General features: G+C 39.8%; 1 protein-coding gene across 1 annotated transcript; it reads right to left on the minus strand.

Annotated features, from left to right (window-relative positions):
- Positions 1 to 354: 354 nt before the first annotated feature.
- On the minus strand, positions 355 to 12,676 carry LOC149842191 (uncharacterized). Its single transcript, XM_090001306.1, has 3 exons — positions 12,056 to 12,676; positions 4,211 to 4,398; positions 355 to 1,245 (listed from the first exon to the last, which is right to left on the minus strand). Exons 1-3 carry the CDS (start codon positions 12,654 to 12,656, stop codon positions 553 to 555), a joined length of 1,482 nt encoding a protein of 493 aa, XP_089857432.1. The 5' UTR covers positions 12,657 to 12,676; the 3' UTR covers positions 355 to 552.
- Positions 12,677 to 14,050: the final 1,374 nt, after the last annotated feature.

Raw genomic sequence — 14,050 nt, forward strand, 5'->3', positions numbered from 1 at the left:
ACTCACACACATATATATATACATATATGGTTTGTTTAGTAAAAAACTTGTTTTGAATCAAGTGATTATAATAAGTACTTAGGTTTTTAAAGAGGTCCAAATATCAACGCCGGCAATGGGACAAAATTTCATAACTTAAAAGATCAGATTTTGACATCAGATAAAAAATGATCCAACGCCTGATTATTATAACACATTTATGTGGTTAGATTGAGTCGATACAACTTGCACCTATGATTTCTAGCTCACTAGTTCCTTACCTTCATTAGCAAATATTTTTCATATATATATATATATATAGGGCCTGTTGCATGCATGCACCAAGCATACGCATATGCTAGCAAGAAAGCATGTGCACAAGTCAACAGTACATAAATAAAAGACAATACAACAATCTCAAATAATTAACCAACGATAACAAGGTCACAGTTGAACACAATGCAATCAAGTTCCACGACTTTTTGGACATATTTACAGCCATAGGAACAGAGAACAGGACGCCCATAAAAGCACTGCATTACCGTTTAGAATGAGAGTGGTGGGTTATCAGATTCAAACCACATCAATCTCATCAAGACTGAGCCAATCATTTGATTCTGTGCTATCTTCAGCCCTCCCTGGATGGTTTTCACCATCGCCTTTATCCTTACTGGAGAGAGACTTGAGATCCAATGGGCGGCTGCTGGCAGTGGAGCGACCGTCCTCTGCTGCATCATCGCTATGGGTTTCACCAAGTTGGACCCATCCTCTAGATCCATCAGCAGACGAATCAGAAGCATCCTTAGTTTTGGAGCTTGTTGGTACACAGTTATCATCATCGTCCTCCAGATCGCTGAATGACACATCCTCCTCGTTCACCAATGCAGTTGTCACGTTTCCAGAGCCACTAATTTCTGCACTCTCCTCTAACCACTCATCTCCATCTTCCTCGAAAGTCACGCTTGAAACTTGCACCGTTCGTGTCAATACATTCTTATTTTGTATGAATGATTCTTCATCTATGACTGATTTATCATCAATTCTCAACTCATTAGTTGCAGACAATTTTTCACTTTCAGTATCTACATCTAAATTTTTAGCTGGCTCCAGAGATGCATTCTTAAATGAAGATTCCATTTCAGACACTGGAACACGTTCCTGGGGAAGCAATTTAGGGTCTTGAGCATACACTGAACTTTCAGTCCTGCCACTACCTGTCTTTGTGCGGTTCTGCAATTCCTGCAACATACTTCTAGCCTGAACAATCTGCATAAAAATAGGTGAAGTAGTGAAGTGATAAGTCATGGTTTGTGCAGAATGTTGGCTTAAAAAGCCCAAAGACCAAACTGGTCATGACTAGGGACAAAAAATGCCAGAAAATAAATTCACAAAGTTTAGTAAATGTAAAATGTGATACTTGATAACCTAAAAGAAACCATAATGATTATTCTCCTGAAAGTATTGAATCCCTTGTATCATTTAGGAATAATGGGTCATCACGATTGTCCAAAACAATAAGCTAAGCACATATTTCTCTAGAGAAGAACCTTTAATGCTGACAATGATTTGTTATATTGCATATAACGATCCCACCTACAGATGGGCTTGGCACAAGTATGATGTTCAAATTGGATCGCAAAATGCCTTTGCTTTTTACCAAAAATATAATCAATAATAATAGAATTATTTATGATAATTCAATAACAACTTAAATTAAGAAATGTCATATAATGATATAGATGTGCATACAAGCTATATAAATAGACATAGTGCAAGTTGTACTAAATGATTCATCTTTGACTCGACTAGAAGTTTTTTTTCCCCCTCTTTGAGATGCCTTAAATCAAACCAGCATATAGATATTTTCTTATTAAGATTTGAACCAGATTCAGGCATAAAACCAACTTAGCAGATATCCAGTACATTATCAGAAGTGGATTGATTCTAGGACGGATCTCAGAACCCAGTCAACTAAAGGTGGTGGTTGGTCCAATCATTTGTATCACTTTTCTTCTAATAAATGTCAATCTTTCGTCTCACAAAGAACATGGTGGTTCCACCAAGTAATTGCTTCTGGTTGGTAAAATCCTTGAGGTTCCTCCTGCCCACTTGGACCTTAGGGCAAGGGATGCCCCATGTGGGTTTGAATCATGGCCGTCTCATGTCTGGTGACAAACCACGGTTGGTCCAACCAGGAAGTGGAACCCTTGTGCACATGTACATCTATTTCTTCACAGCTATATCCTTCCAACACAATGGTATTTTATTTTTCAATATTATTCTCCGACTTTTAACAGGTATGAGTTTGCAGAGCTAAGATAAATATTTAACACTACAAAGCTGACGGCAAATCTTGATGAGGGCGGATACAATTGGAACAAGAATCAACAAGCCTTGTCCTGATCGTGGCCTGATGGACGAGGTGTCACCATATTAAATAAATAAAGAAGGCAGTAGGTCGAAGAAAAGATGACTTTTACCAAAGTGCCAGAACCTAAGCGTTCACTAGCACAAGGGACACGAAGGCCTTAGAGAACCTTTTTGGGGACATTTTACAGTCGGTCAGTACTTCAGTACGTTGAGAAACCTCACCAAGGAGGCGTCGGCACGAGCTGCTACCATGCATCTTGATGGTGCCGCTAAGCTGTGGTGGCGGTCTCAAGGACATCAAGAATGCGAATGAGTGAAGTCCCATAATGTTTAGGGAAGCGATAAAGACGGAACGGAAGGCGACGTTCCTGCCCGTGTCATTGATGGCTCACCATGCTTTAATGGACTTCATCTATCTGAGTCAACGGATTCGAATTCTGCTGTGCCGTGCGCAAAGAAAGCACACTTAGACTGCGGTGTGCAATCTTTGGTCTGCCTATCATTGTCCATTAAGGGCTGACTCCGCTAGGAAAGAGGACCACTACTGGGATTATTCAACTACTAACTGATGACCAGGGGCTTCTGGTAAATTTTAGAAATACCTTTGATGCCAGTGCATGTTATGCGTGTGAAACCATACCATGATCCAAGAAAATTGTAGGTTTATTATGATAATGGTACAAATATATTCTAAGCACATCTGGTCTAACAGTTCTCAAGCTATACAAGGTAAGGACCATGTACAACTTGTTCTTCAATTCCTAAAGCCATGATAAATAAAATTTTCACTTAATATTTGTGAAACTGTCTTAATCTTCTAATCATATATTTTTTCAGGATCAAAATGCTTGTCCAACTCCATATGCTTCATCTTACCATGATAGATTAGGTTAACTGAAATAACAATTGTAATTGTCTCAATCAATGTTTTCAGAATCAGTTTCTGAATCAAATAGGGTTTCCAAAAAAAGCCTGGATTGGTCAGAATTGGATCTAAGTGAATTGTTTTGAATTGGTATATTTAAACAAATGTTTTTTTTTTAATTTCAAAAGAATCAGAAAGAAAAACATTGCATATATAGGCCGATTCAGACCCAATTCAACCTGATACAGATGAATCTGATGATTCAGTAGGGGCCCAAATCGAATTGGAAAAGGGCAGATTCATTTAAATCGGCTGATTCGGACAGTTCAATTCAATTTCGATAGGGTGGTTTCAATACAATATAGAGTAGGTAATCAGCTAAACAAGTGCAGTAAGATCTTGCAGTCAAGAAATGTCTGTTGTCTTATACTCTGCCTCAATGTGTGATCATGCAACTATATGTTGTTTTTTTCTACTTCAAGAAACTAAGTGAGAGCCCGTAGCTTTCAGAGGTGGGCCATGTAAGGCAGGGTGGTGGTGGTGGGGCCCTACCCAGGGTTTTCCCCAGCTTCGGCAAGGGTTCCTCGCCATAAAAAAAAGAAACTAAGTTAGAGCCTCAAATGTAAAAAATGCTAAATCATGGATCAGAGAGTGGCTGGATCACCAGTCTACATCTTAATATGCCACCAATACTCCTATAGAAGGATTAGAAGGAATCAAGGATATTAATCAAAATTTGCAAATTCCTTCTATTCACTTGAGGATCCTCTTCATTACAAAAATGACTCTTTCTAGGTGCATGAATATATTGTGCGGATTGATTTACTGCGAAGTGAATATCTGAACAATGAGCAGGTAAAAGAAAGATATCAGGCTGCTACCACTACGCTCATATCCTAACCTGGAACTAATGAACACTACCACAAATAGATTAACAAATCAGAAAGTTAATATGTTTGCAGCATATTTATTATAGTTGCAAGATAAAGCACATACCTGAGGTGTTGACAAGAGTTTAGCGTCATGCTTACTAAGTCGTGAATGCAGAAGGACAAAATATATCTTCCAGAAGCATCCCTCACTCATATGGCCAGGGCAAAGTTCGATCCTCAGTGCTGCCAATCTTGGAGCCAAACTTTCAACAGCCAAAGCATGATCTTGCTGGGCATCAGACATCTCAAAATCTGCCAAAGATATGAAATTCATAGTGTAAGAATTTTGAGCATAAGACAATATTTTGACAGCATAACACAAGCTCTTAAACGAAAACAGTGACAATGGCAAACTCAACATTGCATTAATGTGAAAAATCAAAATTTTTACCCTATTCTATGGCTAGATAATTCATTCACTAAAATAAAGTTTCATATTAGCTACCAGTTACAGAGAAGTTAGCCACAGAGCATAATAGTCCAAAGCAGTCACAAACTTCGCAGGACTTAAGAATGATTTAAAAATTAATGCAAAAGAAAGAAGCGTTCTGTAGATACATAGCTACACATTAGTTAATCGCGCAGCTAATTTAAGGGATCAAACATATATGCTGAATTAATCCAAGTAGGGTCATGTTAGTCCGACCAGTACCATGTTATTGCAACTTTTGCTATGTAGTTCAGTCCAATAATGGTTGCATCACCAACCGCAGTATACCATTTAAATAAATCTGTGACCCTTAGTTCTCTTAATTCATGCAGATTTGTATCCCACAATAATCCCTTTTGCAAGATGTATCTTCATTTAGAATATGATCAAGATTTCTGGTTATTTAACATGGTATCCAGTATTCTCTCACGAAAACTTGCCATTTTGAAATTTCCCAAGAGATTTTATGATTTCTGGTTATATAACATGTCATTTTCTCCTAATTTCTCACTGCAGTTTTCCTCGAGATTTGCATCCTTCTACTTAAGAGTTATCAACATGAGTGATCTCCACTGCTTGTTAACCAAAAAATATCAACGTTCTTTTTTGCTTATCAAATTCAATCAAGAATCAGTGGTTAATGGCTATAATAAAGAAACAGGGTGGTAATAGTTTTACAAAGGCAGCTATTTTTTTTCCAATGAGAACAGCTAAAGTAAACAATATGAAATTATGTAAACATTAGTAGTAATCTATGTAGTCAAAAGCGCTAGGTGGTGCCTAGTCGGTAGACCCCTAAAAAGACTTGTCGAGGCCTAGGTATCCCAATTAAAATATAAAAAAGTACACAAAATATACATAAAAATATGTTCAATTCTTTTATTAATAAGATGTTTTCATTACACAAGTACAAAATTATACATGCTTTCACAAATATATTAATATACATAACCAGAATACACATATATATAATTGTGTACATATATATATATATATATATATATATATATATATATATATTTCAATTATTCATAACATATTCAGTATAATTAACAAAATATGCTTTCAACCTTTCACAGAAGCACAATAACACATATATAAACAACATATTACATAATTCATAACACTAAACATGCTTGCAGGATTTTATAGAAAAATTCATCAGAAACAAACACACACATATATAAAAAACATAATCAATTAAAATTAACTGTGCATGCTTTCAATGTTTCACAGAAAAAATCCCAAAAGCAAAGTAGCACACACACACACACACACACATATATATATATATATATAATAATTAAACACGTTTTTACGATTTCACAGAACAAATAACGCAAACAGACACACATATATAATTATATATACATAAAAAAATAACAATATATATAAGAATAATAAATGGCTAAACTGCCTTCGTGCCTAGGCGGAGGCAGCTTAGTTGCCGACTAGGTGCCTAGTTGGCAAAATTGGTACCTTTTAAGGTACCCATCTAGGAATTGCAAAGCCTAGGCGTTTTACTTACATCTGTCCGACTAGGCAGACTACTTGGGGCTTTTGAATACATAGGTAGCAGTGGAAGTATTCGTTCTGCAGTTTAGCATTTCTAATATTAATTTCATAGCAAAAGTAACATAGTTAACAGTCTGAATTAACTAGCACAAACACACAGTGACATGTACACACGTGCAGAGAGAGAGAGAGAGAGAGAGAGAGAGAGAGAGAGAGAGAGAGAGAGAGAGAGAGAGAGAGAGAGAGAGAGAGAGCACCAGAAAACAAATTTCTTTTTGTTTCTAATTTCATTTAGGGTCACTCAAGGGATTGATTCCTAGCCTGAATCTGAGATCAAATGGCTAGACAGGAAATCACCATAATCATACCAGGGTCCCTTTTGGTTCAAATGATCCTCACACAGTGCACCAGAGTCTCCTCCACTAGGCAATCCATGACCAGACTATGAGCTTGATAAATTTATAAAGCAGGTTATATTTTCCTAACCCAGGACCAACCTATTACACAAAGTTGGCAGTAAATTGAATCAACTTGACAGATCCATGAATCATAAAGGGTCCACTCAGTTTCAGGTGGGTTCTAATGTTACCTTTTATTTCTTTCAAATATACAATAATGTACTGAGAATGGGAAATATTAACAAAAAGGTAGAAAATATAAAAAAATCATCAAAAACAGATAACTTAATTAAAAAGTAAGAAGAAAGAAACTACACTTTATGAATACAATTTAAAATTTTGAATCTCTCTCTCTCTTTCTCTCCCACACACACACACACACACACACACAGAGATACTAATGGATATAGGATGAATATAAAGAAGGTAATTATCATTTTTTCTAATGGAAAGAAAGCTTTTAATGAGAATGAAGGGACAAGGTAAACAAGAGTCAGACTATCACAAGCAGAACAACAAAAAAAAGCCAAAAACAAAACAAAACAAAACAAAACAAAACAAAGTCAAAGAACAGCTAAGATCAGTCTCTATTTAGATTTCCAGATCCAATCAAGATCTGAAACAGCAATTTGTCGTTGGAAAAGAGCCTCATAACACATTATATTTTCCAATGGATACACTTAACTGGCCCTTTCAGGTGATCAAGGAGACCTATATTCCTTACAATGTATATCTCTCCTCTACCCTCTCTTTGGGGATCAGACACATGAAAGCAATGATCATGGGATTAGAGCGAGCCCCCCCAAATAATCTTTGTAGGGAAAAGGGCTATGAAAGGAGCCAACAGTGATTAATAGCAAGACACAACTGAGAAAATCTTTGATCTAGGGTACTTAAAATGAATTTCTCCTCCTCATTCACTAGATGCTGGGCCGCTAACTAGCTCATCAAATGCAACTGCGACTTGAACTCTATTCTCATTGAATTCCTCCTAAGTGTGATGCCCAAACTCCATTTCCTAAGTATCACTTGTGCCGCCTTCACCTTTTACTCTCTTAGTAAAAAAGAGAATTCCTAATTACTCAGAAGCAAGAATCTGATGTCCCAACCATGAGTTTAACTAAAACCTCAAGTCCATCCTTTTACCAGTTATTATAACTCTGTCTATAAAATCTCATCAGACCTTGAACTATCCTCCCTGATAAACCTGAGCCTGCCTTCCCTCCAGGTCGCCAAGCCCAAGGCCAGTCCATAATTAGCCTGTAATAACCTAGATCAACATCTAACTTCAGTTGCAAAAGACCACCATTTCATAAGGGAGGTCATATTCATGAGTTCAATCTTCCCAATGATAACACCCTCCCAAATTAGAGGATATCAACTATTGAGCATTTGAGATGGAAACCTCTAGAGCCAATATTACCTAGCCAAAGAGAATTCAGAAACACTTGACTTTCTTGGAGGCATGACAGTGATGGCTCATACGAGAGAACATAAAAAGCATACATGTTTTGTAAGCATGATTTTACCTGCACAGGATAAATACTTATCATTCCATTCTTGTATCTTCCTATTAATCCAAGTGAGCTGCTCTCAAATCCCCCTTATTTAAAGCCATTCAAAGTACCTTGTCAGAATGGACCTTGAACTACAGCCAAATAATACTTCAGCTACCCCATGACTCTTTCATCAATGTTAAAGATGAGAAATTTTCACCTCGTCATGTTTACTTTCAGGTCCTACTTCATCCCAAAGATTCAAATTATCTCACCTAGCATGTCTAAAGTCCAAACCTTGATGAAACCAGTTTCTACTGCCTTCTTAAACAATGGGCTCAGAATTCCCCCATTGAACAGTAATGCAAAATGGTTATCTCCTTGTCTCCAGCCTCAAGAGACTTTTAATATTGTATATGCATATTATAACAGAGGCACAGCTAAGAAAATACTGAAAACCAGTTTTACAAGGCCTTCCCCCCTCTTAAAGCATGCATACAAAAGAAAAACGAAAAGAAAAGAAAAGAAAAGTACCATCAAGCAATTACAAGGTCTCCTTTAAAATGAAAGACTAGATTTTACGCGGACCGAGTGGATGACCTAGTTAGTGATAATCCCACATTCTTAAATTCTGCTATGTGACATCTAAGGCTTATTGGTCTGGCGATTTCTTTGACTGGAAGATTTTCTTCGATCTATCTATCAATGTGAAATACTGTTTAGGATCAAGACCAAAGTCAGATCTACTCAACAGTGAACTACCCCATTCTCATGAATTTCTTTCACTGCCTCCGGCAAATTCCTTCACTGACTCCGGCAGATCTACTCAACTGTGAACTACCCCATTCTCATGAATTTTGCACTCTAATTAGAAGGAACTACCCCCATTCTCAGGGAGAGTGCAAAATTAGAAGCCATCCCTTTTGACCGCCTCTCCCAAAAAAGAAGTCTCAAACATTGCATTTTTGAGAATTTGAAATCTTGAAGACTGGAAAGAAAGTCAAGAAGTTTTGTTGAAATTTTTTTGTCAAAGAAAACTGTTATCTATGAACAGATTCACCTCACTTTCTACTAACTTGTCATTGATCATAAGGAAACTGATGTGGTTAAGCCTGCTTCTCGCTGATGCCCACATGTGAAAAAATTTAGAGTTATGATCTCACCCTTTCATCTAAGTAATTCAAGACTTCTACCTCCACTTAAGTCGAACCTCAAGTCTCCATCCCTTAACTTTTGGGGCTATCACTCTCCCTGAGTATGTCATGGGAGACTGCTGATCATTAATCTTGGATTGAATAGATTGGATATGCTGAAGTTTCAATTCCCAGACAACAATTTGCTTTATACTATCTTCATCTATATTATGGCATTCCATAATAATTTTTCTTACGCATGAAAGTTTCTAGGCCAACTAGAATGCCACATATCACTCTTTTGATGATTACTCCACCAAGCCTTCAACAATTTGAAGCCTAAAACCACCAAAGTCCAAAAAAAAGGGGCCAAGAGAGCACCTCTATTGTCCCAACTCACGTTAACAGCTCTATGGACTAAAATGGTTATAGGTACATGTCATAGAATCTTTCTGCTATCAAGTTTTATTGGACAAGGTTTCCCGCTACTGTTGGACTAGGTGAGATTGTCAACAGTTGACTTACACGTAAAGTAACTTTACATGCAAAGTGATTAATTCTACGATAAATTCGTTCCTTGGATCACATGATATCATGCTATAACTAGGTCATAGTTAGACAATTATTAGCCCTTAGACCACCTTCATTCACAAAAACCACCAGGTCATCCCATTGGCCTCTTTCTACCTTGCTCCCAAAAAACTATTTGTATTGCCTGGAATAACCACCAAATTTCTAGAAATCTTTTCTTCCATATAAACCCTACATATTTCCAAAAAAGTCATAGAAAATATTACGGGCTGAAGTGCATGACCACCATAGGCACGATGAGGTTTCAAAGTAGTGGGATCCGGCATGGGCCAAAACGAGCAAAGGAGCCTTGCACACATGCATTGATGGGTTTGGGGCTGAGTACCCATGGGATTGGGTTATGTATGTATGGGTTTGGGACCCAAGAGGTATATTGAATAATGACTGTAAAATGGGTACATAGAGCATTAGTGCCGATAGGGTAGGATGGATTCATTTATGGGTCCAATTAGGTGAGGCTTGAAAAAGGGCTGAGAGGCTCTAAATAAGCTCCATGTAATTGGGAAAAGGCATCAGTGAAGAATTTGGCTTAGGCCTTGGAGGTAGCTCTGCCTCGAAAGAGCATTCCCTCTCCCTTGCATTCAACACCCTCACTCTTCTCCCTACATGTGTGCCCTCTTGGGTTGAGGCTACTCGTAGCCTCCCCGCGCCATGCACATTCCCACCTCCTGCACACCCATAGCTTGGTTGAGGCCTCCGTCGCCTCCCTTGCTGCACATCCATCCCATGCTCTCGTCGTTCCGTTGTGCGCACACCCTTCCGCACATCAGTTTGCTCTCGTGCATGCACACAGCACCCTACATGCACGCCCAATTCGTGTGCTGAGCGGCTTCTTCACGACCATAGGCAGCTCGTCGATACATGCTCGACGGCACTCCTCGTCGGCTCGTATCAGAAACTTCAACAACTTCCAAAAATCCTTCAGACTTGCCAGCTAATAGAACCCATGAGCTTCTAGTTGTCTTGGCAAAACATTGTGTTGTACGGTAAACTGGAGTGGATGGATTTGTCAAGGAAGAGCATTGATTCACTGACTCAACAACATTCCCAAGGTGAAGGCCCCAAACCACAAGAGCAAAAGAGAGGACAGAATGAAGAAAGATGAACAGCAAAAACTCGAAGATGATTGCACCTTCAATGTATTAAAACCCAGAGGGTTGATTCGTTGACTCACCAAAGTTGACCCAGCTGAGTTATGAGTCAAGCATGGCAAGGCCGAGTTTCGAGACTCTGGATTTCCAAACCACGGTTAATCCTCCACATGGAAATTTCAACCATTCAACTAAGCCATGTTCATGATAATATTACAATGAAATAACATCACAAGTAGAGCTACCCATAAAACTCCAAATGTGGAAAATGCTCATAAACAGAATAATGAGAGGAACATTGATAATTCCAGGAAAGGTTAGCAGCAGCTAGGGAGGAAAATGTCAGAGAGTTAGCAAAAGACTGTTAAAATATATTGCACACATAAAGAAACCTCTCCAAGAACATCTTGATTTCTCGAAGGAAAATAGTGTACTAAACGTCTGACATAGACCAGTTATAGAAAGGTGTCCTGTTATATGTGTTTAACAACAGCGGGAAGTGTTCTCAGTTCTCACTCAAAAGAATTTATCATTTCGGTCAGAATATGCGTGACACCATGGAAATGGCCTAAGAATTTCTTAAGGAAGCATTTGCACAACCACTTATGCAGAAAGGCAGGATAAGCTTCTGCCAATGCCCTGAGCTACACACAACGGGTTGCTGGAAGGAACACAGGCAACTTCAGTGCAGATAGAGGAGGCGTGCATTTGCAAAGAGGACCCATTTTCCATTGTGATAGTCCTCAAGTAAGTGATTGTGCAAGTGAGCACAGGAGGACTTGCAGACACCTCTTGTAGCTCGTGCTTCTACATTTCACTCAATATTCATTATAGAACCATATACAGTGCTTAGGAAACATAGAACCAAAAACTGGAGGGGGATTAGGGAAATTGTCGGGTATTTTGTCTTCATTATTCCAGCACCAACCTAGTGAAGCTCGTCTAAGCCTAATCCACAACATTAACTCAGATACCATCGCATAAAGTAAAAAATATCCATGCTTTTTCCGTCCAAACGGATCCTTTTCTCCAGAAACAAACGCTTATCGAAATTCCGCAGTAGGATGAATAGAATACCGGATCCAAAATGACTGCCCATGGAACTTACCAATGCGATCAATGACGGCTCATGCAATTTTCTCGCGGAAAACGTGACAAAATGATAGGATCAAATCCACGGATAAATGAATTAGGGCGAAAAGAGATCGAAAACGAATAAATTCTAGAAAGACGACCGATCGATCAAGTCTTTTACCATCAGCGTCTTCATCATCGGTAAACAGGGGGAAATCCAGCCAGGTTTCCGGATGCATCGATATGTTCCTCGCGAAGGTCAGGACCTCCTCGGTGACCCCAACGGCCCCCGCCGCCGACTCATCGTCAACGAGTTCCTCCGAGTCGTCCTCATCCACGGAACCGAACGGGAGGAAGTTCGAAGCGAACCTAGAGATCTCGCTGACGGCCTTGTTACCGGAAGCCAGTCTGGAGATCTCGTTCTTGAACCGGCCGCCGATCTCCGACAGATCGTTGCGAATCCCGGCCATCCGCGGGGAATTCCCGGCCGCCAAAGCGTCATCTTCTGATTCCTTGCCGGAGGAAGGGGAATCTGGGTCTGAATTGCGAGGAGGAGAGGAAGGAGGATCGGTGGCGGTGGCGGTGGGGGAGGAGGTTGGGGGAGGGGCGAGGAAAGAGGCGACGCCCCAGAGTTGACGAGTGAAGGATTTGGTGAGCTCGGAGAGATCCTCCTTGACGCCCCTGCCGGAGAGAGGGGAGAATGAGGAGGATTCCTCTGGATCGTCCTCCTCCTTCTCGTCGGAGTTGAAGGAGTTCGCCAGAGACCTCGCCAGCCACGCCATTCTCACACTCGCTTGTGAATTACAGAAAGGATGACAGTATGCGTCGCTTTTTCTTATGTGTTCTTAGCAACCGTAGATGCGACGATCATCGTAGATTCGAACCGGAACCGGGATCCAGTGGCCTACGCCAACTTTGATTGATGAGACCGCTGTCAAACAGGTCGGGTCTTTCTGGGTACCCGATTCGACCTACAGGTAGTGCAGAAATGGAGGCAGGAATGAATTTACTTTTGACCCGGGCCTCGCCCCGTCTATCGTCTTCGTTAAGCTCATTCAATTAATTTACCAGTCTCATATGTTTATAAATAGGAATGAAAATATGTCGGATTAGGATGAAGGATTTACAAATTTTGGCTATTCCGTGTTTGATTCAATCCAAATACCCACCAACCCATTCCGTCCAGGACATCCTGTTCATGTGGTTTCATCATTTTTTTTATAGGCAAGCTGGGGTTAGGCTGACCCCTACCAGTTATACAACTATACCATTGGGTTTTGAACCTGCAACGTCCCAACTAACTGCTCCTACCAGAAAAACTGAACCCCCCCATTGGAAAGGTGATTAAAATGAAATGCTTCTTGAACCCCTCTAGACATGACTCAGCCGGATTAAGCTTAGTGCGATTAATTGATCTAACGAACCCAAAACGAGGATGGCAGATCAAGTCTAGGGAATCTTAGAAAAGCATCCAAGATCCCTTGGGATTCGTTCATCTCCAATATGCAATGAGACCAATAAACCTTCAAAATAAAAGGCCACCACTTGAACGAAGCTGACAAGCTTTTCTGATAATATTCACTTGCTAGATGAATGGTTAATGCAAAATGGATGGTTGTGATTTGTTTAGAGCTTGATGGGTCCGGTGGGTTTTTTGGATGTTCACATCCAAGGAACCTTGGATGCTTTTCTGCCTAAAAGTTACTTGACCTGATCCATAGTGCCAAACGAGTACTTACATATCACCAACGGGGCTCCGCGTGGTTCATAGGAGCTGTCAGTGCACCTCTCCGTCTCCTTGTGGTGGGACGTTACAGGTTCAAAACCCAGAGGTACGATGAATAATAACTGGTGGTGGTGGGATCTGCCTAACCCCAGCCAGCCATTAGGTTAAACCCCACGTTAAGCTCAAGCTTTAGCTAATAACATGCCAATATGATCAGCTTGACAACTCTTCATGAGCAGCTTCAGGCTCGGCTTATTGAGCCCATTTTATGAGCCCGAACAACCTTAAATGAGCCACGAGCTGCTCGTCTTGTTTCCCGACCTTTTTTTTTTTTTCATGAGGGTTTATCGCCGTATTGACCACGAAAAAGAAAAAAAAAAGGGTTTACCCAAATGGCCTAAATTTCGAATCTCACCAAAAGTTAGAAAAGGATTATATTTCATCCATAAT

This window comes from Nuphar pumila, chromosome 3 (genome assembly GCF_984573655.1).
Source record: "Nuphar pumila chromosome 3, dmNupPumi1.hap1.1, whole genome shotgun sequence".
NCBI lineage: Eukaryota > Viridiplantae > Streptophyta > Magnoliopsida > Nymphaeales > Nymphaeaceae > Nuphar > Nuphar pumila.

Coding starts and splice junctions, on each gene's coding strand:
- LOC149842191 (XM_090001306.1), bottom strand. CDS start 12,656: ATGGCGTGGCTGGCGAGGTCTCTGGCGAACTCCTTCAACTCCGACGAG. Junction 4,399..12,055: donor CGATGATGAAGACGCTGATG/GTAAAAGACTTG, acceptor TATCTTTGGCAG/ATTTTGAGATGTCTGATGCC. Junction 1,246..4,210: donor AACTCTTGTCAACACCTCAG/GTATGTGCTTTA, acceptor ATTTTTATGCAG/ATTGTTCAGGCTAGAAGTAT.